This window comes from Myxine glutinosa, chromosome 8 (assembly GCF_964187855.1).
Source record: "Myxine glutinosa chromosome 8, kmMyxGlut1.1, whole genome shotgun sequence".
NCBI classification, from domain to species: Eukaryota; Metazoa; Chordata; class Myxini; order Myxiniformes; family Myxinidae; genus Myxine; species Myxine glutinosa.
Window position 1 is genome coordinate 27,533,287 of NC_136268.1, and position 22,645 is coordinate 27,555,931.

General features: G+C 47.5%; 1 protein-coding gene across 1 annotated transcript in view; it reads left to right on the forward strand.

Annotated features, from left to right (window-relative positions):
* Positions 1 to 22,645, forward strand: part of FBXO3 (F-box protein 3) — a 344,255-nt gene that overhangs the window by 221,201 nt on the left and 100,409 nt on the right. The window contains exon 6 of the mRNA XM_078783944.1: positions 1,662 to 1,701. Coding sequence (XP_078640070.1) covers positions 1,662 to 1,701 — 40 coding nt within the window. The remainder of the gene's footprint in view (positions 1 to 1,661; positions 1,702 to 22,645) is intronic.

A 22,645-nucleotide genomic window follows, 5' to 3' on the forward strand; every position in this document is an offset into this window, starting at 1 on the left:
GGGCTCTTACTTGCCACATGCTATAACCTTGTGGCTCTTGCATGGCACATGCTATAACCTTGTGGCTCTTGCATGCCACATGCTTTAACCCTGCGGGCTCTTACTTGCCACATGCTTTAACCTGCGGGCTCTTACTTGCCACATGCTTTAACCTGCGGGCTCTTACTTGCCACATGCTTTAACCCTGCGGGCTCTTACTTGCCACATGCTTTAACCCTGCTGGCTCTTACTTGCCACATGCTTTAACCCTGCGGGCTCTTGCATGCCACATGCTTTAACCCTGCTGGCTCTTACTTGCCACATGCTTTAACCCTGTGGGCTCTTACTTGCCCCATGCTTTAACCCTGCTGGCTCTTACTTGCCACATGCTTTAACCCTGTGGGCTCTTACTTGCCCCATGCTTTAACCCTGCTGGCTCTTACTTGCCACATGCTTTAACCCTGTGGGCTCTTGCATGCCACATGCTTTAACCCTGCGGGCTCTTACTTGCCAATGCTTTAACCCTGTGGGCTCTTGCTTGCCACATGCTTTAACCCTGCTGGCTCTTACTTGCCACATGCTTTAACCCTGTGGGCTCTTACTTGCCCCATGCTTTAACCCTGCTGGCTCTTACTTGCCACATGCTTTAACCCTGTGGGCTCTTGCATGCCACATGCTTTAACCCTGCGGGCTCTTACTTGCCAATGCTTTAACCCTGTGGGCTCTTGCTTGCCATATGATATAACCCTGCAGCTCTTGCATGCCACATGCTTTAACCCTGCGGGCTCTTGCATGCCACATGCTTTAACCCTGCGGGCTCTTACTTGCCACATGCTTTAACCCTGCGGGCTCTTGCATGCCACATGCTTTAACCCTGCGGGCTCTTGCATGCCACATGCTTTAACCCTGCGGGCTCTTGCATGCCACATGTTTTAACCCTGCGGGCTCTTACTTGCCACATGCTTTAACCCTGCGGGCTCTTGCATGCCACATGCTTTAACCCTGCGGGCTCTTGCATGCCACATGCTTTAACCCTGCGGGTTCTTACTTGCCAATGCTTTAACCCTGCGGGCTCTTGCATGCCACATGCTTTAACCCTGCGGGCTCTTGCATGCCACATGTTTTAACCCTGCGGGCTCTTACTTGCCACATGCTTTAACCCTGCGGGCTCTTGCATGCCACATGCTTTAACCCTGCGGGCTCTTGCATGCCACATGCTTTAACCCTGCGGGTTCTTACTTCCCACATGCTTTAACCCTGCTGGCTCTTACTTCCCACATGCTTTAACCCTGCTGGCTCTTGACACAGCATCACGTTTTGTTCCTTTGTTGGACGTTCTGATTGTTCTCTTGTTTGTCTTCATTAAGCATGTGAAAACGTGTTGTCCTTTCCACCATTATTGCTCTTCTTTTTATGCGTTATATAATGCCATAAACAACTTAAATCATATCATTGTTATGAAGTAGCTTAGAGTTTGCCCATTGGAAAACACCAATACCTGGAATTACTTTTCTTAATTTGTGATTTTTAAAGTCACCCGCCTTATCGTATCCTATTTATTCTATCCTATTTATCATTTTAATTTTACTCTATCCCTCTCCACCCTTTCATCCTCTCCCTTCACCCTGCCTCCCCCACCTTTATTTTTCTCTTCCCTATTTCCCTTTGACTCCTACCTACAGAATCAAACGGATTCTGAAATATGTGATGCATTCCTCATGGGTGAGTATTATTTCCGTCATACGTAAACAAAATTTCCATTCTACAAATGCATTTTTGCTCACAAAATCATTTTTAGGGATCTTTGTGTGAATTTCCTTCCCTGGCCTTGGCCTTTCAGTCATTCACAACCATATTATTCATTCACCAGCTATGTTTAATTTCGCAATATGCCATATATTTCCCTTTGGTTTGGTCATGTTTTGGTTGAGATGGTTTGGTCATGTGTTGAGGAAGGATGAAAGTGACTGGTTGAGAAGAGTGATGGAAATGAATGTAGAAGGAAGTAGAGGACGGGGAAGACCAAGAAAGACTTGGCTCATAGATTGTCATGAAAAGAATATATCATGAAATTGTCATGAAAAGATTGTCATGAAAAGAATGTCAGAAAATAGGGCAAAATGGAGAAGATTGTCATGGGGACCGCAAGGCTAACCCCCACTCTAGCAGGGAAAATGGCCTTAAAATGCCTCTTGTTGTATGTATATTGTTGCGGATATGAGGACTGTATATTTTTTTGATTGTGTGAATTGTTATTATTGTTTATTCTGCGCCCCCCTGCCTCCGGAGCTGTGTAAAGGTCAAAGGGCATCCCATAATTAGTCCATAAAGCATCCACACCACAGCCAATCATAGAATACCCCTGTTCAATAGTTATATCTTATTATGTGTTTTTAGGGTAAGGCTGTGTCTCCCATTAATTGAAATACTCCATTGCACCAGTGAAAGAGATAGATTCCCTTCATTCCCACTCCCAACACTTCCATTCCCCCCTTTTCGTCAATTGCAATTCGCATTGCCAACTGCATGTTGGGCGGTTTTCCCTTCATCCGCCATTGACCACGAGGCAGGGTTGGGGAAGAAAGGCGTGTCTCCACCTCGTCATAGAGGGGAGGAGTGAGCCAGCCCCGAACAACCAACCGAGCACGAGGGGTTTGGTTTGAGAGGGCGGAGGAAGAGCGATCGGGGAGGTTCGCAAAGGTTGAGGGGCGGGGCCTATATAACCCAAGGCAGGGCGTGTCCAAAGGAGATGAGCTTTGACGGGATGAGCTACGACAAGAGCGGAGTGTGTGGTTTTTTTGGTCAGAGCTGGGTTGGTCGTCAGTGGTGGTCAGTGTTTGCGTAGAGTGGAGGGGTTGCGTTGAGTTGTCGGTGGTGAGGAAGAGTTGGACTTACAAAGAGTCCTGGAGTTAGTAAGAGAGAGAACCCGTCACGCGAGAGAACCCGTCACGCCAGACCCCCCACCAGCAGCGTTGGCTTGGCTCCACCAAGCAGCTCCGACCCGCTACCCCGCGCACACGACAGGATCGGTGGCATCGGCGGCCGTCGAGGTCCAGCCCGACGTCCCGTGCGGGATCAAACTCCAGCCAGCTCCGGGCCTTCCTCCAGCCACCCACCTCCTGTCATTCCTGCCTGCAATTTCCATCCATTTGCGTACGTGAGTCTGTCTTTTGTTTGTTCTGTCCCTGGGTTAATTAAGACTGTAGGTAAGCTAGCGTTGCACTGTGTATCTAATCTCGTCTGTAAATAAACGTGACTGCTTTCTTTTTGCTTGTGTGTATAATAAATCCAATTACTCTTCTGTCCGTCTTCTCGTCTTATTCCTTTTCCTCTTTGCATTCGGTCGTTTTAGAGTTTTCCAGATTGGGCAGCTGCGGTGCGATACGGCCAAAGTTTGGGGTGAATCGGGTGAGTTGGGGAAGAATCGGGGGAACTGTTAGTGTTAGGTCGCGGTAATACACCACCGCTCGGTCAATATAACATCTTAACCGCGACAGTAACAATTGGTGTCAGAAGTGTCGGATTCGGACCTGAAGCGTTTAACGCGCTCAAAATTACAAAGTAGCCGAAATTTGCTTTTGTTTTACAAAAACCCGAATTTTGGAAATCGCGCCATGGCTGGTCAAGGCGATCGGATGCCGGTGGGTGAGCTAGAGGAGGGGTTAGGAGTAACCCAGGATCAAATGGAGGGGAGCAATGAGGAGGCGGTTGAGGGAGTATCAGACGCACAAGATGGCGTCCTCGCGCACGTGGGTGTAGCGGCACCAAATTTTTCCGCGCCCGTGACCGTAGCAGTACCAAATTGCGCTGCGCCCGTGGTCGCGGCAGCCGAGCCAGAGATGCCAGAGTACATGCGAGTCTTTATGATTCAAATGATGGCAAAAATAGATGCTCAGGGGGAGCGATTGGAGGGCCAAATGGGGGTAATGGGGAATCGGATGGATGCTCAGAGTGAGCAAATGAGGGCTGATAGTGAGCGAATGGGGGGCAACATGGGAGAAATGGGGGGCAAAATGGGAGAAATGGGGGAACGGCTAGAAGCTAAATTTGAGGGATTAGACAAGAAATTTGAGGGATTAGACAATGGGTTAGAGGGGGTGAAAAATGGGTTAATGGGGTTAGAAAATAGGATGGAAGACAAATTGCGGGAAATAGGGGAACAATCTGCCAGGGAAATCAAACGAATGGGGAACCAGATAGAGGAGGTGCAAATCGGGTTAGAAAGTAAACTGGATGCTCAGAGGGATGAATTGGGACAGATGAGGGTGGCATCTACAAAAGAGATGGAGGAGATGAAAGAGGGGATACGACGAGGTGTAGGTGAGGAGGTTTCGGGGCTACGCGAGGAGGTAAAGCGAGGTGAGAAGCGTATGGAGAAAGAGGTGAATAATACGGCGAGGTTACAGGGGGGAATAGAAGATCTGACTGAGGAGGTGGAACAGCTGACAGAGGGACAAACGGAGTTAGTGGAGCAGGTTCAAAGGAACACTGCGGTACTCGGAGGGTTAAAGGCGACACAAAAAGAAATTAAAAATGACTTGATAGCGACACAGAGGCAATGTCAGATGGTACGTGAGGGACTGACAATGAGGGTGGACGAGGTGACAGAGATAATGGAGACAAAGGACCGGCAGGTGAGGATGCACATAGAGACGGTCACGGTAGCCTTAGAGGACGAACTTGAGGAGACGCACCGGGAAATAAAAGAGGTGAAGCAAAAATTAGAGGAAGTGGAAGAAGAGGTGAGTGAAATTAAGAAGAGACGGACAGAAACTAAGAGAGAAATAAAGGAGGAGGTAATGGAATTGGTACAAGGTCAGTGCTCAACTCATGATGTGCTGCTCACTAACCAAATAAAGAGTTTGCAGGTGGCAAAAGAGGTGCGGAGACGAGGTGCCAAGGTGAGTGGCGAAATATTCGGCAATGTATATGATGTGAGGAAAGCTTCAGTCGGCTTGGGGATTGGTTTGGATCCGGGTGTTCGTGAGAGGCCGTTGGTGAAGTGTGCGACAGGTCTGGTGTGCGAAAAAAGAGGTGTGCGAGAATGTCCGACCATGGGGTGTGTGAGGAAAAAGTGCGCGCCAAGGAGTGAGTGTGCTGTCAAGAGTGAGTCGGTCGTAGCGCGTGTGCGAGGGAGCACATGGAAGCGCGGTGTGGTGAGTGTTACGGAGGAAGTAACGAGAGAGTGTACACCTGTGGTGAGTGTTACAGAGGATGTAACGAGAAAGTGTACGCCTGTGGTGAGTGTTACAGAGGGTGTAACGGGAGAGTGTGCGCGAGAAAGGTGTGTAACGGACAGGGGCATGAGGAAAGAGTGCGCTGTCGAGAGTAAGGGTGAGTGCGCTGTCAAGAATGGAGGTGAAAGTAGTGAGAGTGACACGGAGCGTGAGTTGGTTGTGACAGGTGAGCGAGGATGTACACCTGGAATGGAAGGATGCACACCTGGAATGGTAGAGCGTGTGTGGGAATGCACACTTGAGTTGGTCGTGAGGCACGTGGTTGGGTGTGCGAGTGAAAGCACACCTGTGATGGTCACAGAGGAGGTGACCGAGGAAGGGGCGCGAAGAGGTGTGTTGGTGAGGTGTGCGAGCGACGAATGTGTGCCAAGGTGTTCGGTGGTCAGGTGTGTGACCAAGTCGGTGAGCGGAATGAGTGTACCGAGGTGTGTAAGGAAAGGTACGAGGAGCATGGGAACAGCTGGAGGTAGTAGCAAGAAAGGGGTAGCGTATGCGTGTAAGCATGCAGGTGAGGCATCGACGGTAACCGGGTTAGCGGTTAGAGCGACTTTTAGCCGAATCGGGCCCTCGGTGCGTGCCGGGCTTCGCGTGCCGCGAGAACCAGCGGGGATCCGAGCCACGGCGGGTTCGAAAGGACCGCCGTACGCGATCCACGCTGGGCCTCGCTTGGAACGGCCGCGTCCGTGCTCCACTAGGCGGAGCGGGCAGCTCGATAGGAAGGGTCGTCATGGCGACCACTTTTTGTTGAGACGTGCTGGCAGGTCGAGATCGGGACATTGGATGGCTCCACGCCGAGGTGGTGCGTGGGATCTCGGCCCGGGTAAGCCCCCGTCCCTGCCCCGAATGCGGGACGTATCCAGCCGCCGGCACCAAAGAACCCGCGTTCATTGCTCGGCTGTACGAAGCCGAGCTTTAGAAGGGAATTGGCGCACCGAGAGGATCTAATAAGTAGACGAGTGATGAGGTTAGTGTTTTGGACCCAAAATTAGAAAAAGGCAAAATTTGATGATTGGTACGGTGATTAGCAGTAAATGGCAAATTTTTGATTTGTTGGATTTGGACGAGCGAAATTGATAGTAGGACCTCCCCGATGTGGTGGGATGGCAAATCCACCATCCCTCACAGACGGGGGGCAAAGGAGCACTAGATTATGGGGTTGATGGCAGTGAAAACTAGCCCGGGTGGGTTAGGATATCGTGTGTAGGGACCTAGAAGATGACATTAGGTGACGTTAAGGTTAGTTAGTGACAATGACACCTGTAGTGGGGACGCAGGTAGAGTAGAGTGGATGATAATGACGTGGGAGCACAATAGTTTAAAGGGGCGACTGGGAAGCACAAGTTTCAGAGGGGAGTAGTTAGATGAGATGATGCCGTGTGTTTGAGGATTGAACAGGTGTGATTGCACAGGTGTGCAACTGAACAGGTGGATGGAGCAGTGTATGAGTGAGTGAAGGTGATTGTGTGTGGTGTTGACCAAATGGTCCAGGAAGGAAGGAGGGTGCAGGTGGCACCAGGTGTGAGTGCACAGGTGTGCACCAACAGGTGTATGGAATAAATGGTTGTGTGGAAGACATGGAGTGTGGAATATATGGAGTATAGGAATGGATGGTCGTGGAGTGAGTAGGATGGAAACTATGGAGTGGAGTGGATGGTGCGAAGGTGTGAATGGGGGAAGAGTGGACCCCCATCACGGATACCCGGGGCGGGTAGTGTAAGTGTTAGGTAGAGGGTATAGGTAAATTGTGGTTGGATATTGGCATCTGTGGTGCGAGTGGAAGAATGATGTTTGGATGGGTGCATTAGTGTTGTGGAAATGGCTGGGCGTGTAGCCTGTTAGTGTGTGTAGTTGGTTTGGGCACTCCACCACTGTGAGGATGTCGGCCAGGTGAGGCCGCAGGTGGGCTCTGGGAGCCGGTAGTTGTTGTGGATGGGGCCCGAGGATCCGGAGGACGGACCCGGGTAGCCCAGTGCCAGAGGGCACCAAGGGGTGACAGAGCCAGGAGGGGGCTTCCCCAGTTAGATAGGTTAGGGTGAGGAGCAGGTAAGCTCGGGAGGCAACTGCAGTGGTGGAGGTGTGCAGGTGGGTAGACCTGCTGGGAGAGCTACACGTCACAGCCCAGAAATGGTGCAAGGGCACCGGGAGATGAATCGGGGGAGTGAGACCCCAAATTGAGAAGCGCCACAGTTTGGTCAATGGGAATTGGTTTTTAGAACCCATAGTGTAAGTTGGCCAATGGATTGGCAGGGAAAGACCCCGGGTAGTGTAAAGTGTGTTAAAGTCATTTAGAGGATAGTTAGGAAGAAGGATCTCCTCACACCATCTGCATCCACTCACCTGAGATGAGGTAACTCCACACCATGCCATGTTTTATTATTTTTCATTAATGCAAATGTTTTGGATTGTGAGACGCATCATGACGTGGGTGTGACATTGTGCGTAATTCCATCTCTCCCTCCTTATGAGGATTGATGACGAATTGGGTGATGGCAAATTTTGGATAGTGGGGGAGTGAAGACGAATTTGGTATAAGGGAAATAAGGGGAAGACGTGACGGTAGCGACGGATTGGTAATGTGTAGATTTTTGTACATATGGGGTAAGGGCAAGGGTAGTGTAGGTGACAGGGGGGTGACGTACGGTAGGGACGAGCTTTCTCATTTCGCTCTCCGTACGCATTTCGCCTTGCATTGCCTTATTGACGTGTACCCTTGTGACCTTACCCCTCACTCATTTCTCTTGTCCCCCTTTTGTCTCCCACATGACCTGTGCGCTATGGGGCGCCGAGGGGAGCGTGCGTGAGTCGGCCATTGTGCGCCCGGAACTCTCAGAACCAGCTGTCTGCATCGATGCACCACATTATGGACCACATGTCTGTGGCCGAGCACCACTTATGGACCCCATGGGTTGGGGCATGGCCCCTCTGCTGGAACCGGCCATGAGGGCCCGAAATCTTGCTGGCGGACCTTGGCCACAGGGCACCGATGCCCCACAGGTGAACCACACGTAGTCGGCCCTGTGGGCCATAAATAAAATAAATAAAATGGACACGTTTGGGCAAGCTTTATTGCAAATAGGCCGCCAGTAAGAAAATGAAAGAAAGACAACAACGGGAAGACAATAATAATAACCAGCAGAGGGAGCCGAAGAGCAAGAGATCACCTGCCGGGTTAGGGGTTGTTGATTTATTTTTTATTGTTGAACATTCTTGAACAATGGTGACTGCACCGATTGGTGCTTGGGTGTGTATTGGTGCGTTTTTTGGGTGCTTTCATGGTGCATTGATGCAGAGCAGACTGTCTCCCCCCCCAGAAAGAACAATCACAGGTCCTGGGTTAGTTTTGTAAATAAAAATAGCGTCATTGTAAATAATGCTCCCCACCGTCAGTGTATAGTTTGAAGACAATTCCGCAATTCGGTTAACTGTGGGCGTAAGTCTGTTAGGCAGGGTGCAATGGAGCAGCGGGACACATTTATTTATGTTTTAAAAACTGTCGCACTCAGGGTCAGGTTAAAAGTAGAGGGAACTACACCTACGTGTCACACTAAATAAAAAGTTGTAGGCCCGGGACGTGCCTAAGAGGAGGAGGGTGCAGTGTTGCGGATATGAGGACTGTATATTTTTTTGATTGTGTGAATTATTATTATTGTTTATTCTGCGCCTCCTGCCTCCGGAGCTGTGTAAAGGTCAAAGGGCATCCCATAATTAGTCCATAAAGCATCCACACCACAGCCAATCATAGAATACCCCTGTTCAATAGTTATATCTTATTATGTGTTTTTAGGGTAAGGCTGTGTCTCCCATTAATTGAAATACTCCATTGCACCAGTGAAAGAGATAGATTCCCTTCATTCCCACTCCCAACACTTCCATTCCCCCCTTTTCGTCAATTGCAATTCGCATTGCCAACTGCATGTTGGGCGGTTTTCCCTTCATCCGCCATTGACCACGAGGCAGGGTTGGGGAAGAAAGGCGTGTCTCCACCTCGTCATAGAGGGGAGGAGTGAGCCAGCCCCGAACAACCAACCGAGCACGAGGGGTTTGGTTTGAGAGGGCGGAGGAAGAGCGATCGGGGAGGTTCGCAAAGGTTGAGGGGCGGGGCCTATATAACCCAAGGCAGGGCGTGTCCAAAGGAGATGAGCTTTGACGGGATGAGCTACGACAAGAGCGGAGTGTGTGGTTTTTTTGGTCAGAGCTGGGTTGGTCGTCAGTGGTGGTCAGTGTTTGCGTAGAGTGGAGGGGTTGCGTTGAGTTGTCGGTGGTGAGGAAGAGTTGGACTTACAAAGAGTCCTGGAGTTAGTAAGAGAGAGAACCCGTCACGCGAGAGAACCCGTCACGCCAGACCCCCCACCAGCAGCGTTGGCTTGGCTCCACCAAGCAGCTCCGACCCGCTACCCCGCGCACACGACAGGATCGGTGGCATCGAGGCAAATGGTGGTGGTGTATAAATATATATATATGTATATATGTATATATATATGTATATATGTATATATTCATATATTTATATGTATAAACCCTGGTGTTGGGCTAGCGGCTAGGGTGCCGGCTTAGGATCCTAGGATCCTGGGTTTGAATCCCGGTCGATCGCTGAATTAACGCCAGGGGGGTTGACTCAGCCTGTCATCCTTCTGAGGTCGGCTAATTGAGTACCAGTTCACTGGTAATTCCCTGTTTGTCGTTAAAGGCGGCAAAAAGGGTTGGCGTCAGGAAGGGCATCCGGCCGTAAAACATTGCTTCAAAAAGGGGACCAAAAAAAACAAAAAAAACAACCACGGTTCCCGAAAATGGCCAACCCCCGCTTTGCGGGGAAAAATGGCCTCTAAAGGTGGTTTATATATATATATATGCTTTTTTTTTTGTATACAAGATCGAGGCCCGTGAAAGAGCTAACATTAATCACACAAAAAGTCAAACCGACACATAAAACGCAAAAATAAGGGGAGCGGTAGACAAGTTGGGGAGAGAGGGGGAAGGACACAAACACAACATTTCAGAGCAGGGACATCGGGAGAAATGTGGGAGGGGGAGAGGTATAAAACACATGAACACTACAAGGACTTCCAGGAAAGAAGTTGAAATTTCATAAAAAGTGTATCTGGGGTGAATTAGCAGGGGTAGAAAAGATCAAGGTTTTGGATGGGGGAAGATAAGAGATGGTGGTGAACAGCTGTTTTAAAGACCTGGAGGGAGGAGTGGGATTGAAGGGAGTGGGGGAGTTTGTTCCAGAGGCAGGAGAAAAGGGAATGAAAGAGTGAAGGTGAGCAGCAAGCCTAGATTTTGGGAGTTTAACTATAAGAGGGTTGCAGGTAGGTCTTGTACGACCTGAAGGAATATTGGGGGGACAGAGCACAGAGAGAGCTGGGGGAGCAAGGCCGGAGAGGAGTCGGTAAAAGACAGAAAGACCACCAACCTGCCTGCGGTGAGTGAGTGAAAGGCCCTCGGAGTTAGCTTCATCGCAGGAGATTCCAATGATTCTGAAAGCTTTGGTTTCAACAGCGTGAAGCCGAGCTAGGAGTGAGGGGGGAACAGTAATCCATTGAGCTGCGGATGAAAGCCTTGTATGTGGTAAGGAGCTCAGGTGTGCCAAGGAAGGACTTCGCATGACGGAGGATGCCCAGTCGGCGACTGGCTTTGGAGGCCAGCTTGGAAATGTGGTTTTCCCAAGAAAGATCATGGCAGATAGTGAGACCCAAAAGCTTGAGCGACAGAACTTCTTGGAGAGGATTGTTGAGAAAGTAGACAGGAGGGTTTTCCAGTCGGTCTTTTCGGAGAGACATAGTAAGAGTGTGAGATTTGTCAGGATTGAAAGACATGTTCCACTTGTTTGACCAGTCTGTGATTTTGTCCAGGTCTGCAGAGAGTGAGGAGGATGCAGACTGCCGATCTGAGGGATGAGGAATGGAGCGGCAGATAGTGGAGTCATCAGCAAAGAGATAGAGAGGATTTTCCAGAGTCAGAGAGATCATTGATGAAAACCAGAAATAGCACAGGGCCCAGAACACTCCCTTGGGGAACTCCAGCCAGAACAGGAAGGGGAGATGAGAGAAATCCATTCAGGGCCACACGTTGCCTACGACCAGAGTGGAAGTCCACAAGCCATGAGTGGAGATTTCCATGGATACCATAGGAGGAGAGTTTAGTGAGCATTTATATATATATATATATATATATATATATTTATATATATATATATATATATATATTATATATATTATATATACTAGGGCATGCCCGTACTATATCTATATCTAAAATTATATCCCCCCCTCTATTTACATGAAATGGTTTGGTTCATGAAATGTTTTGGTTCATTCGCAACGCCAAAGCGAACGGCGAACGCTTTACATGAAATGGTTTGGTTCATGAAATGTTTTGGTCCATTCGCAACGCCAAAGCGAACGGCGAACGGCTTGCGAGTACAGTGACAATCCCCCCGGGGTTTTAATTAGTTTTAAAACATCGTTTAACGCCAACATAGCGCCAACATAGTTTGCCGACGGGAAATAAATGAATACGCTCTCAAATGTGCCATCCGAGGCAGAGTGTGTCCGCCACGTTCGGCACACGCGATAGCTCGCTGCTCTCTGATTGGTTGAATCGTTTTTTGGACATAGCTCGGTAAGTAATTGTCCGATTAATATGAAACCTTGAAAAGGCACATCCTCGGGTCCCCAGCAATATACCTGGCAAGTTTAAAGTATATCGGACCCGTGGTTGTCGAGAAACAGCGGTCACAGACAAACAAACGTACAAACGTACAAACGTACAAACAAACAAACACACAGAGATTACTGGAATTATAGATAGATATATATATATTATATATTATATATATATATATATATATATATATATATATATATATATATATATATATATATATATATATATATATATATATATATATATGTAAGTACACCCCATGTAAAGTTTTGACTTTTTCAACATATTTCAACATACAGCTATTTTATCTTCATTTCAACAATATTGACAGATAAAGGTGATATAATATAACAAATATCATGAAACATTTATATTTTGTAGTCCATTGTATAATTTAAATAAACATAAATGCAAATTTCACATGTGGAAAAAGTAAGTACACCCTTGGCTCTAATAGGTGGTATTGCCCCCTTTGGCAGAAACAACCTCAAGTAGGCGTTTCTTATAACTGTCTACCAGTCTCTGACATCGACTGGGAGAAATTTTTGCCCACTCCTCCATGCAGAATTATTTCAGCTGTGCGATGTTTGAGGGGTTTCTTGCATGCACAGCTCGTTTCAAATCCCCCCACAATATCTCGATGGGATTTAGATCTGTGCTTTGACTTCGCCATTCCAGAACCCTCCATTTCTTTCTTTTCAGCCATTCCTTGGTGGATTTACTGGTATGTTTAGGGTCATTGTCATGTTGCAAGGTCCACCTTCGGTTGAGCTTCAACTTTCCGACAGATGGCCTCACATTATCCTCAAGCACCCTCTGGTACAATGAAGAATTCATAGTGGATTCTATGATGGTGAGCTGCCCAGGCCCTGATGCAGCAAAGCCGCCCCAAACCATAATATTTCCACCACCATGCTTTACAGTTGGTATCAGGTTATTGTGGTCAAATGCTGTCTTTGGTTTTTCGCCAAACATGTCTTCTGGTGCTGTGGCCAAATAGCTCTACCTTTGAGTCATCTGTCCAGAGCACATTGTTCCAGAAGTGCTGGTCTGTGCCTCGGTGTTCATTGGCAAACTTTAGACTTGCCCTGATGTTCTTTCTGGACGGCAAATGTTTGTTCGTGGCACACCTCCCATGTAGATCAAATTTGGGCAGCCTCTTTCTAATGGTGGACTCGTGCACTTTGACATCAACCGTGGCAAGAGCTACCTGTTGGTCCCGTGATGACTCTGGGGTTCTTAGAGACTTATTTCAGCGTCGTGCGGTCTGCTCTTGGGCTGAACTTGCTGTGGTGGCCTGGCCTGAACAAGTTGGCAGTTGTTTGGAATCTTCTTCACTTGTAGATGATCTTCCGGACAGTCGAATGATTGATTTCAAATTGTTTGGAGATCTTTTTAATTCCCTTCCCAGACTCGTAGGCATCTATAACCTTCTTTCTGAAGGCCTCAGAGAGCTCTTTTGATCTCGGCATGGTGACTCCGTACACTTCAACAACAAAGAGCAAACCAAACTAAATGTCTGAGGTTTAAATAAGACAGGTTCCTCCAAGATCCTCTCTCACGATGTTCTAATCATTTGCACCTGAGCTGGTGCACCTGATTCTAATTTTAGGTATTTGAAGTAGTGATAAATGTAGGGGTGTACTTACTTTTTCCACATGCGAAATTTGCATTTATGTTTATTTAAATTATACAATGGACTACAAAATGTAAATGTTTCATGATATTTGTTATATTATATCACCTTTATCTATCAATATTGTTGAAATGAAGATCAAATAGCTGTATGTTGAAATATGTTGAAAAAGTCAAAACTTTACATGGGGTGTACTTACTTTTTCACGTGACTGTATATATATACATGAATAAATATAAAAAATATATCCATACATACATACATACATACATACATACATACATACATACATACATACATATGGATATACATACATATACATACATATACATACATACATACAAACATATATATATATATATATTGTTACGCAACCGTGATTAACACCACAGTTAGGGATGGCCGATTGCGAGACTTTACACTCCCGAGGCGAAAACTCAATGGCGGATTCAAACTCAACACAAAGTTAAACGCGCGGAATGGCGGACACGGCGAAGCTCCCCCCCGCCGCCTTATCTATTAAAATCAAACACCCAGGAAACTGCGTTCAGATATATACAGAAAATAATACAAGGATTTATTAATGAAAAGTAAAGCCAGTGAAAAAGCCCGCGCCGGTAATACTAATCTATCTATAATTCCAGTAATCTCTGTGTGTATGTTTGTATGTTTGTATGTTTGTATGTTTGTATGTCTGTATGTCTGTGACCGCTGTTTCTCGACAACCACGGGTCCGATATACTTTAAACTTGCCAGGTATATTGCTGGGGACCCGAGGATGTGCCTTTTCAAGGTTTCATATTAATCGGAGAAGTAGTTACCGAGCTATGTCCAAAAAACGATTCAACCAATCAGAGAGCAGCGAGCTATCACGTGTGCCGAACGTGGCGAACAGACTCTGCCTCGGACGGCACATTTGAGAGCGTATTCATTTATTTCACGTTGGCAAACTATGTTGGCGTTAAACTATGTTTTAAAACTAATTAAAACTAATTTGCGATTCTTTCGCTTTCCTGCGCGTTTGTGCATGCTATGGCGATTTCTTTACCAAACTCCGCAAGCCGTTCGCTTTGGACCAAACCATTTCATGTAAATAGAGGGGGGGGATTGTCACCGTACTCGCAAGCCGTTCGCTTTGGACCAAACCATTTCATGTAAATAGAGGGGGGGGATATAATTTTAGATATAGATATAGTACGGGCATGCCCTAGTAACTCTAATAAGCCTAAATTGGGATCCCACACACAACAGATATCAAACACGATACGAGGGAGGTTAATACGAAAATAACACGTCTCGTCATGTAAAGTGTAAACGCGGAGATCGGGCTTATCTGGCTCCTTTCGTCTTCAGTGTAACACGGCCCCGCGCCTCCAAGCGCCACCAGGCCTCGTCGGTTCAACGGCACACCCACACCACGAGCTCCCTTGCTCCAAAGGTCCAACGCAGGGCTGCACAGAGCAAACGAACTCCACTTGACCAGGGACAGGAAGGACTCCTTTGAACTCCACTCGACTCGACTCTCTGCGGGAGTGCTGGCAGCCAAGTGCCAACTGTTCAGTGCCAACTGTTCAACGAACTGCCTCTTAATGGCGTCCGACCGTCGCTAATATCTCTCGCCGATGACGTCACATTGGCGCACTCCTCAGCCAATAATAGCCTCCCAACTCGCCGGCTCGCCGGCGCGCCCAGGTCACGCCCTCTGCGGCATCCACTCCACTCTCCCGTCCGCGACCCCCGCGGTCCTTGTGTTATAACACGTGCCAGGCGAGGTTTGTAGGCCTTGGAGGTGTAAACGGTGGCGGCCAATTGTGGCGGTGTTTTTGGCCTGGTTTCCTGTCCATTTGTTCCGAAGTCATTGTCAGGGAAAGGAATTATTTAATGTTGCGCTAAGGACCTAACTAATGTTTATGTGGTTTGCAGTGCCATAATGGACAAAGGTTTGACTACTAGGTGAGACTCACAGGGGCGTTACCTTTAATCCCTCACTATTTAACACTCGAACCTCCAGGTAGATCCACAATCATACATCTTCCCCCGACAAACGCCTAAACATCAAGAACTTATTACATGTAGAGTCCCTGTCACGACAGCCGAATACCTACCTATTCAGATCTACCTAGCTCTAGATGTTGCTCTACCAAATTCATAACAATATTTATCTGTGCAGTCTCTGTGTTGTGTTGTGCTGTCACTGAACTACTCCCTCAAACTTTTGTGAAATCGTACCAAACTTCTGGTATGCACATATCTCTCCCCTCGGTATGTCCTAACGGTTTTTTTTTTGAAAAATTTTCCAATTCTTTTTTTTGGGGGTGGGGGGAATTTTTTTTTTTTTCAAATTAAATTTTCAACTTCAATTGTTTATGAAATGTAATATCACGTATATTACAAATACATTTGTGCATTATCATTGTTTAAATTATGATTTGTGTAAACCATGACAAAACAGCAACTCAGGTGCAGTCATTTATCTATTTGTCTCCATTTCTGGTCAGTCTGTTGTCGCTGAACTACTCCCTGAAACATTTGTTTCCGTGGTTGTGAAGTGTTTTTAATAACGTGGTGGTGGTTTTGAATCACGTGGTGGTGAGATAGTTTTGAATCACGTGGTGGTGAGGTGTTTTTAAATGATGTGGTGGTGAGGTGTTTTTAAATCACGTGGTGGTGAGGTGTTGTGAATTACGTGTTTGTGAGGTGGTTTGAATTATTTGGTGGTGAGGTATTTTTAATTATGTGGTGGTGAGGTGTTTTGATTTAGTTGGTGATGAGGTTTTTGAATTACTTGGTGGTGAAGTGTTTTAAATTACGTGGTGGTGAGGTGTTTTAAATTTGGTGGTGGTGAGATGTTTTGAAGTACATGGTGGTGAGGTGTTTTGAATTACATGGTGGTGAGGTGTTTTTAATTATGTGGTGGTGAGGTGTTTTGAATTATGTGGTGGTGAGGTGTTTTGAATTACGTGGTGGTGAGGTGTTTTGAATTACATGGGGGTGAGGTGTTTTGGATTACGTTGTGGTGAGGTTTTAAATTTGGTGGTGGTGAGGTGTTTTAAATTTGGTGGGGGTGAGGTGTTTTGAATTACATGGGGGTGAGGTGTTTTGAATTACATGGGGGTGAGGTGTTTTAAATTTGGTGGGGGTGAGGTGTTTTAAATTTGGTGGGGGTGAGGTGTTTTAAATTACATGGGGGTGAGGTGTTTTGAATTATGCGGTGGTGAGGTGTAATCGTCCCAAACTTCCAGTCTGCACCTACCCCTCCCCGATGTATGTGCTGAGGGGTTCTTTTTTGAATTTTTTTTTTTTTTCAACCTGAATCTTCAACCTAAATTGCCTTTAAAAAATATAATATCACAAACACTACAAATAGATTTGTGCAAAATAATTGTTTGTATTATGATTGGTGTAAATCATGACAACACAGAAACTCAGGTTGTCATTATCGTCAGCTAAAATAAGCCCGTTCCTCAATAACGACGCTTGGTGAGGCGAGCGCAGCGAGCCGAGCCAAGCTAGTATGTATATATGGAATCAAGTATCTATATTATAATAGCCGTAGATGATTCTGTCTGTCTGTCTGTCTGTCTGTCTGTTGGGTGTCTGTCCAGGGTGTGGCTTACTCGGTTTGCAGAGTAGCTCCACCCATAGCTCCACCCATTCTGGGAGTGGCTTCATATAATTATAAACAAATATCCACCATTTTATTAACTCGCATATCTTTGAGGCCTGTTTTGTAGGCCCGTGGTGTCTTGCTCTCTCTCCCAGTTTTATTTCAAATCAAATTCGATATATCATTTCATTTTTCACAGTCGCTAACATAGTTTTAGACTCGGTTGAAAAAAAACGGGAAGAAAATCCAATGAAAGTTGCCGTTTCTAGAACGAAATGAATTCTCAAACGCCTGTAACTTCAAGGTCATTGAGTCTCTCTCACGCCTTTATCTCCAATCTAACTCACCATATGATTTCATTTTTATCGATGGTTTTAGACTCGGTGTCAGCAATAATTGAGAACATTCCACACACGCGGGAAAATGCAGAGATATATTTTTTTAAATCGCGTCATGGTGTATCATACACCGCCCAACATGACACCGACGGCAACGTGTCGATATATATTTAAAATTCGCTTTTGCTTTTCCGTTAAGATATATTACTTTTTCGTTTGATGACAGTCGTCACAAAAACGTCAACAATGATGCCGACATATATTTCTTCGTTTTTATTTCATTCAACATTATTAGCCGGAAGTAAAATATGTTTCAGGAAATTACCGAGAGATATTTCTTCGTTTTTTTAAATTAGTTATGTGCGCATACACTTTAAATAGGTTTATTTGGAAATCTTTGGAAAATAATAATTTGGAAAATTTGGAAAATAATTTGGAAAATAATAGGAAAATCTTTAATTTTCCACAATATAATTTACTTGCCATTTATCATTTGATGATTACGAGACAAATTCCTCTTGAGGATCGTGACAATTCATGCGCTGCGTGGAAACTTCTATTTCCAAAATGAATGAGACGATCGATGAAGAACGCAGACTTGAACAGGATGTAGCAAGAAAGCGAATGAGACGGGCGAACGAGTCCATCGACGAACGTCAATGCAAACTTGCGGGGTCACCCGTGGGAATCCCACGGGCATGAATGTGTGTGACATTTCGACATATTGAGTTAGATGCTGCACATTCATTTTTACAAAATAGTTACTGGCAAGTCATCAGATCCAGAAATGGTGTAATGAACACAATTTAGTTACGCGCAAGCACGAAAGCAAGACGGCCCGATTTCCGATTCCGACGGGCGAGACGGGCCGATTTGGAGCAAGAAAAAGAACGAGACGGGAGAAAAACGAGAGAAACGAGACGGGGAAAGCCGATTGGAGAGGCGAGTGAGGAGCGATTGGAGAGGCGAGTGAGGAGCGATTGGAGAGGCGAGTGAGGAGCGATTGGAGAGGCGAGTGAGGAGCGATTGGACAGGCGAGTGAGGAGCAATTGGACAGGCGAGTGAGGAGCGATTGGAGAGGAGAGTGAGGAGCGATTGGAGAGGAGAGTGAGGAGCGATTGGAGAGGAGAGTGAGGAGCGATTGGAGAGGAGAGTGAGGAGTGATTGGAGGGGAGTGTGAGGCGCGATTGGAGGGGAGTGTGAGGCACGATTGGAGAGGAGTGTGAGGCGCGATTGGAGAGGTGTGTGAGGCACGATTGGAGAGGAGTGTGAGGCGCGATTGGAGAGGAGTGTGAGGCGCGATTGGAGAGGAGTGTGAGGCGTGATTGGAGAGGAGTGTGAGGCGCGATTGGAGAGGAGTGTGAGGCGCGATTGGAGAGGAGTGTGAGGCACGATTGGAGAGGAGTGTGAGGCGCGATTGGAGAGGAGTGTGAGGCACGATTGGAGAGGAGTGTGAGGCACGATTGGAGAGGAGTGTGAGGCACGATTGGAGAGGAGTGTGAGGCACGATTGGAGAGGAGTGTGAGGCACGATTGGAGAGGAGTGTGAGGCGCGATTGGAGAGGAGTGTGAGGCGCGATTGGAGAGGAGTGTGAGGCGCGATTGGAGAGGAGTGTGAGGCGCGATTGGAGAGGAGTGTGAGGCGCGATTGGAGAGGCGAGTGAGGAGCGATTGGAGAGGCGAGTGAGGAGCGATTGGAGAGGCGAGTGAGGCGCGATTGGAGAGGCGAGTGAGGAGCGATTGGAGAGGCGAGTGAGGCGTGATTGGAGAGGCGAGTGAGGCGCGATTGGAGAGGCGAGAGGCGCGATTGGAGAGGCGAGTGAGGAGCGATTGGAGAGGCGAGTGAGGCGCGATTGGAGAGGCGAGTGAGGAGCGATTGGAGAGGCGAGTGAGGAGCGATTGGAGAGGCGAGTGAGGAGCGATTGGAGAGGCGAGTGAGGAGCGATTGGAGAGGCGAGTGAGGAGCGATTGGAGAGGCGAGTGAGGAGCGATTGGAGAGGCGAGTGAGGAGCGATTGGAGAGGCGAGTGAGGAGCGATTGGAGAGGCGAGTGAGGAGCGATTGGAGAGGCGAGTGAGGAGCGATTGGAGAGGAGTGAGGAGCGATTGGAGAGGCGAGTGAAGAGCGATTGGAGAGGCGAGTGAGGCGCGATTGGACAGGCGAGTGAGGCGCGATTGGAGAGGCGAGTGAGGAGCGATTGGACAGGCGAGTGAGGAGCGATTGGAGAGGCGAGTGAGGAGCGATTGGAGAGGAGAGTGGGGGGCGATTGGAGGGGAGTGTGAGGTGCGATTGGAGAGGAGTGTGAGGCGCGATTGGAGAGGAGTGTGAGGCGCGATTGGAGAGGAGTGTGAGGCGCGATTGGAGAGGAGTGTGAGGAGCGATTGGAGGGGAGTGTGAGGCGCGATTGGAGAGGAGTGTGAGGCGCGATTGGAGAGGAGTGTGAGGCGCGATTGGAGAGGAGTGTGAGGCGCGATTGGAGAGGAGTGTGAGGCGTGATTGGAGAGGAGTGTGAGGCGCGATTGGAGAGGAGAGGAGTGTGAGGGATTGGAAAGGTGAGGGATTGGAAAGGAGAGGAATGTGAGGGATTGGAGAGGAGAGGAGTGCTAGGTGGAGAGAGGAGAGTTTCAGGTGGAGAGAGGAGAGTGTCAGGTGGAGAGAGGAGAGTGTCAGGTGGAGAGAGGAGAGTGTCAGGTGGAGAGGAGTGAGGGGTCACATATTATGTGAAATAAATAAATTGTGTTCATCACACCATTTCTAGATCTGATGACTTGCCAGTAACCATTTTGCAAAAATGAATGTGCAGCATCTAACTCAATATGTCGAAATGTCACACACATCCATGCCCGTGGGATTCCCACGGGTGACCCCGCTAGTATATATATATATCCTTTTAAAAACCCATGTAATATATCATTGATACTCATTTAATATACCCCTCCACCACCTTTTCAATCACTCATGGCCTTCTGGGATGATGGTGATGGGATGAGGAACAGTGAGGCGTTGTTTGAGAGAGGGGGGGGGGGGGGGGGAGAGCAAGGTAGAAGGTTGGAGGAGGTGGAGGTATGAAATGGAAGGTAGAGGAAGTGAGGAGGAGGCAGCTTTGAGGAGGAGGGGGTGAGGGGAGAATTGGAGAAAGATGGTAGTGGGGGGAGAGATTAGAAGTGGGGAGGGGGGGGGAGTTATGAAGGGGAGGGGTGAGAGGCAGTTTTAAATGGGTGGGTGAGGGGGGAATTTTGAAGGGGGATATTTGAAGGGGAGGGGGAGGGGAGGGGGGAGAGTATAAGGGGAGGGGCAAGGGGGATATTTGGATGGGAGGGGCGAGGGGGGAGTTTAGGAGGGGAGGGGCGAGGGGGAGAATTTAGAGGGAGGGGTGAGGGGGGAGTTTAGGAGGGGAGGGTGAGGGGCGATTTTCGGAGTGGAGGTGTGAGGGGGGAGTTTACAAAGTGGATGATTCATGAAAAACAAACATTTATTACAAACTGGGTTTATTGTGATTTTCAAGTCAGAGATCCGTTTGAAAACGTCAGAGGAGGGGTGGAATGAAGGTGAGTTTCGAGAATGTAGAAAGGAAGAACTGTAAGAGATTGAATGTTTTTTTTTTAATGGAATGATTTGATGAGGAAATTGAAAAAAGCCTTTTAAGTAGGAAGAAAAACTGCGTGTTGTAATATACCACTGAATAAAACACTGCAGGAGAAAGTTTATACATATTTCATTATATTTAAACAAAACCGTGAAAAACAATCTGGGAAAAGTCCCTGAAGTAAGGGCGTGAATCTGAGAAAGAAGGAGAAAGGGTTGAATGAGTATGGTGGATTCCTGGTGTTGGCCTAATGGTTAGGGCGGCAGGCTTGGGATCCTAAGATCCTTAGTTAGAATCCCGTTGAATTAACGCCAGGTGGGGTTGACTCAGCCTGTCATCCTTCCGAGGTCGACAAAATAAGTACCGGATAACTGGTTATAGAGAGGCATTGCATCAGCGGCAGACGTGCCCACAGAAAAATGATGCAACCAGCAGCTGGGTGGCTTTACACGAACCACCACCAGTATGGTGGAAACTAGAATTGGAAAGGTGAGTATCGGCTGGAGAGGTAGAAGAAAAAGGAGATAAAGGGGGCGGGGTGAGACAAAACACACGTGGTCGTGGGCGGGGACAAACATCAAGGGAATGAATGGACAGGAAAAGGAGAGAGCGTTGAGAGGAGGAAGCTGAAATAGGAAGTTAGAGAAGTTGAGTTAGGAAAGGTTAATTTGGGGAGTGGTGGGGGGTGGGAGGGGGGTCAATGAAAGATCATGCAACAGAATTGTGGATGACAAGAGATAGTGGTGCACTGCTTGCTTGCTTGAAGTCCTGCAGAGAAGAGTTGTGGCAGAGCAACCTCTGGAAGGTGTTTTGTAGATGGGAGAAGTGAGGAATAAAAGGGCTGACATGCACAGTCAGCCTGGATTTTGGATGTCTAATCATTTGGGGGTTATTGGAAGAACGTGTGCAAGAACGTGTGCATCCTGGAGTTGCTGGGGATAGTTGGAGGAATGAGAAAGCAGAGGGATCAACATTGGAGAATAACAAGTAGAAAACAAAGAGACCACCATCCTTCCTGCGATGTGTTCCAATGATGGCAACATGTTGACGGCGTGAGTTGAGTAAGTTAGAAATGCAGGAAGGAAGGCGACCTTCTGTGCCACAGGCAGAGCTTGCCAAGCAAATCTATGTCGTCTGTGTTGAGCATCGATTTGTGTCGAGCCCAATATATGTCCACGGAGATGGTCCTCTTGTTTGAGATTGAGGACCTCCAACCATTTCTGGGAGAGCAGAAGCATGTCCAGAGTTAAAGGACTGGGAAGGAATCCAAATGGATGATCAGAGATCAGATTTTTGAAAACAGGAAAAATTAACACCAGAAGATATTATTGATTCCATGACTTTGCTTGTAATTAATTTGAAGCAAACTCTTTGGCCTGTTGTTGGTATGATCTGTTTTTGCCCCATTGTGGACCGGAGTGACGTTTGCTGGCTTCCATGCACAGGGAAGGTGGCCAAATGAGAAGGACAGACTGAATATGCAGACAGAGAGAGAGAGAGAGACAGAGACACAGAGACAGATCAATAACAGCAGAGCACTGATGAAGACACTGGGTCCAGTAGAGTGTGCACGTCAGGGTAAGAGGGGGCGGAAATGA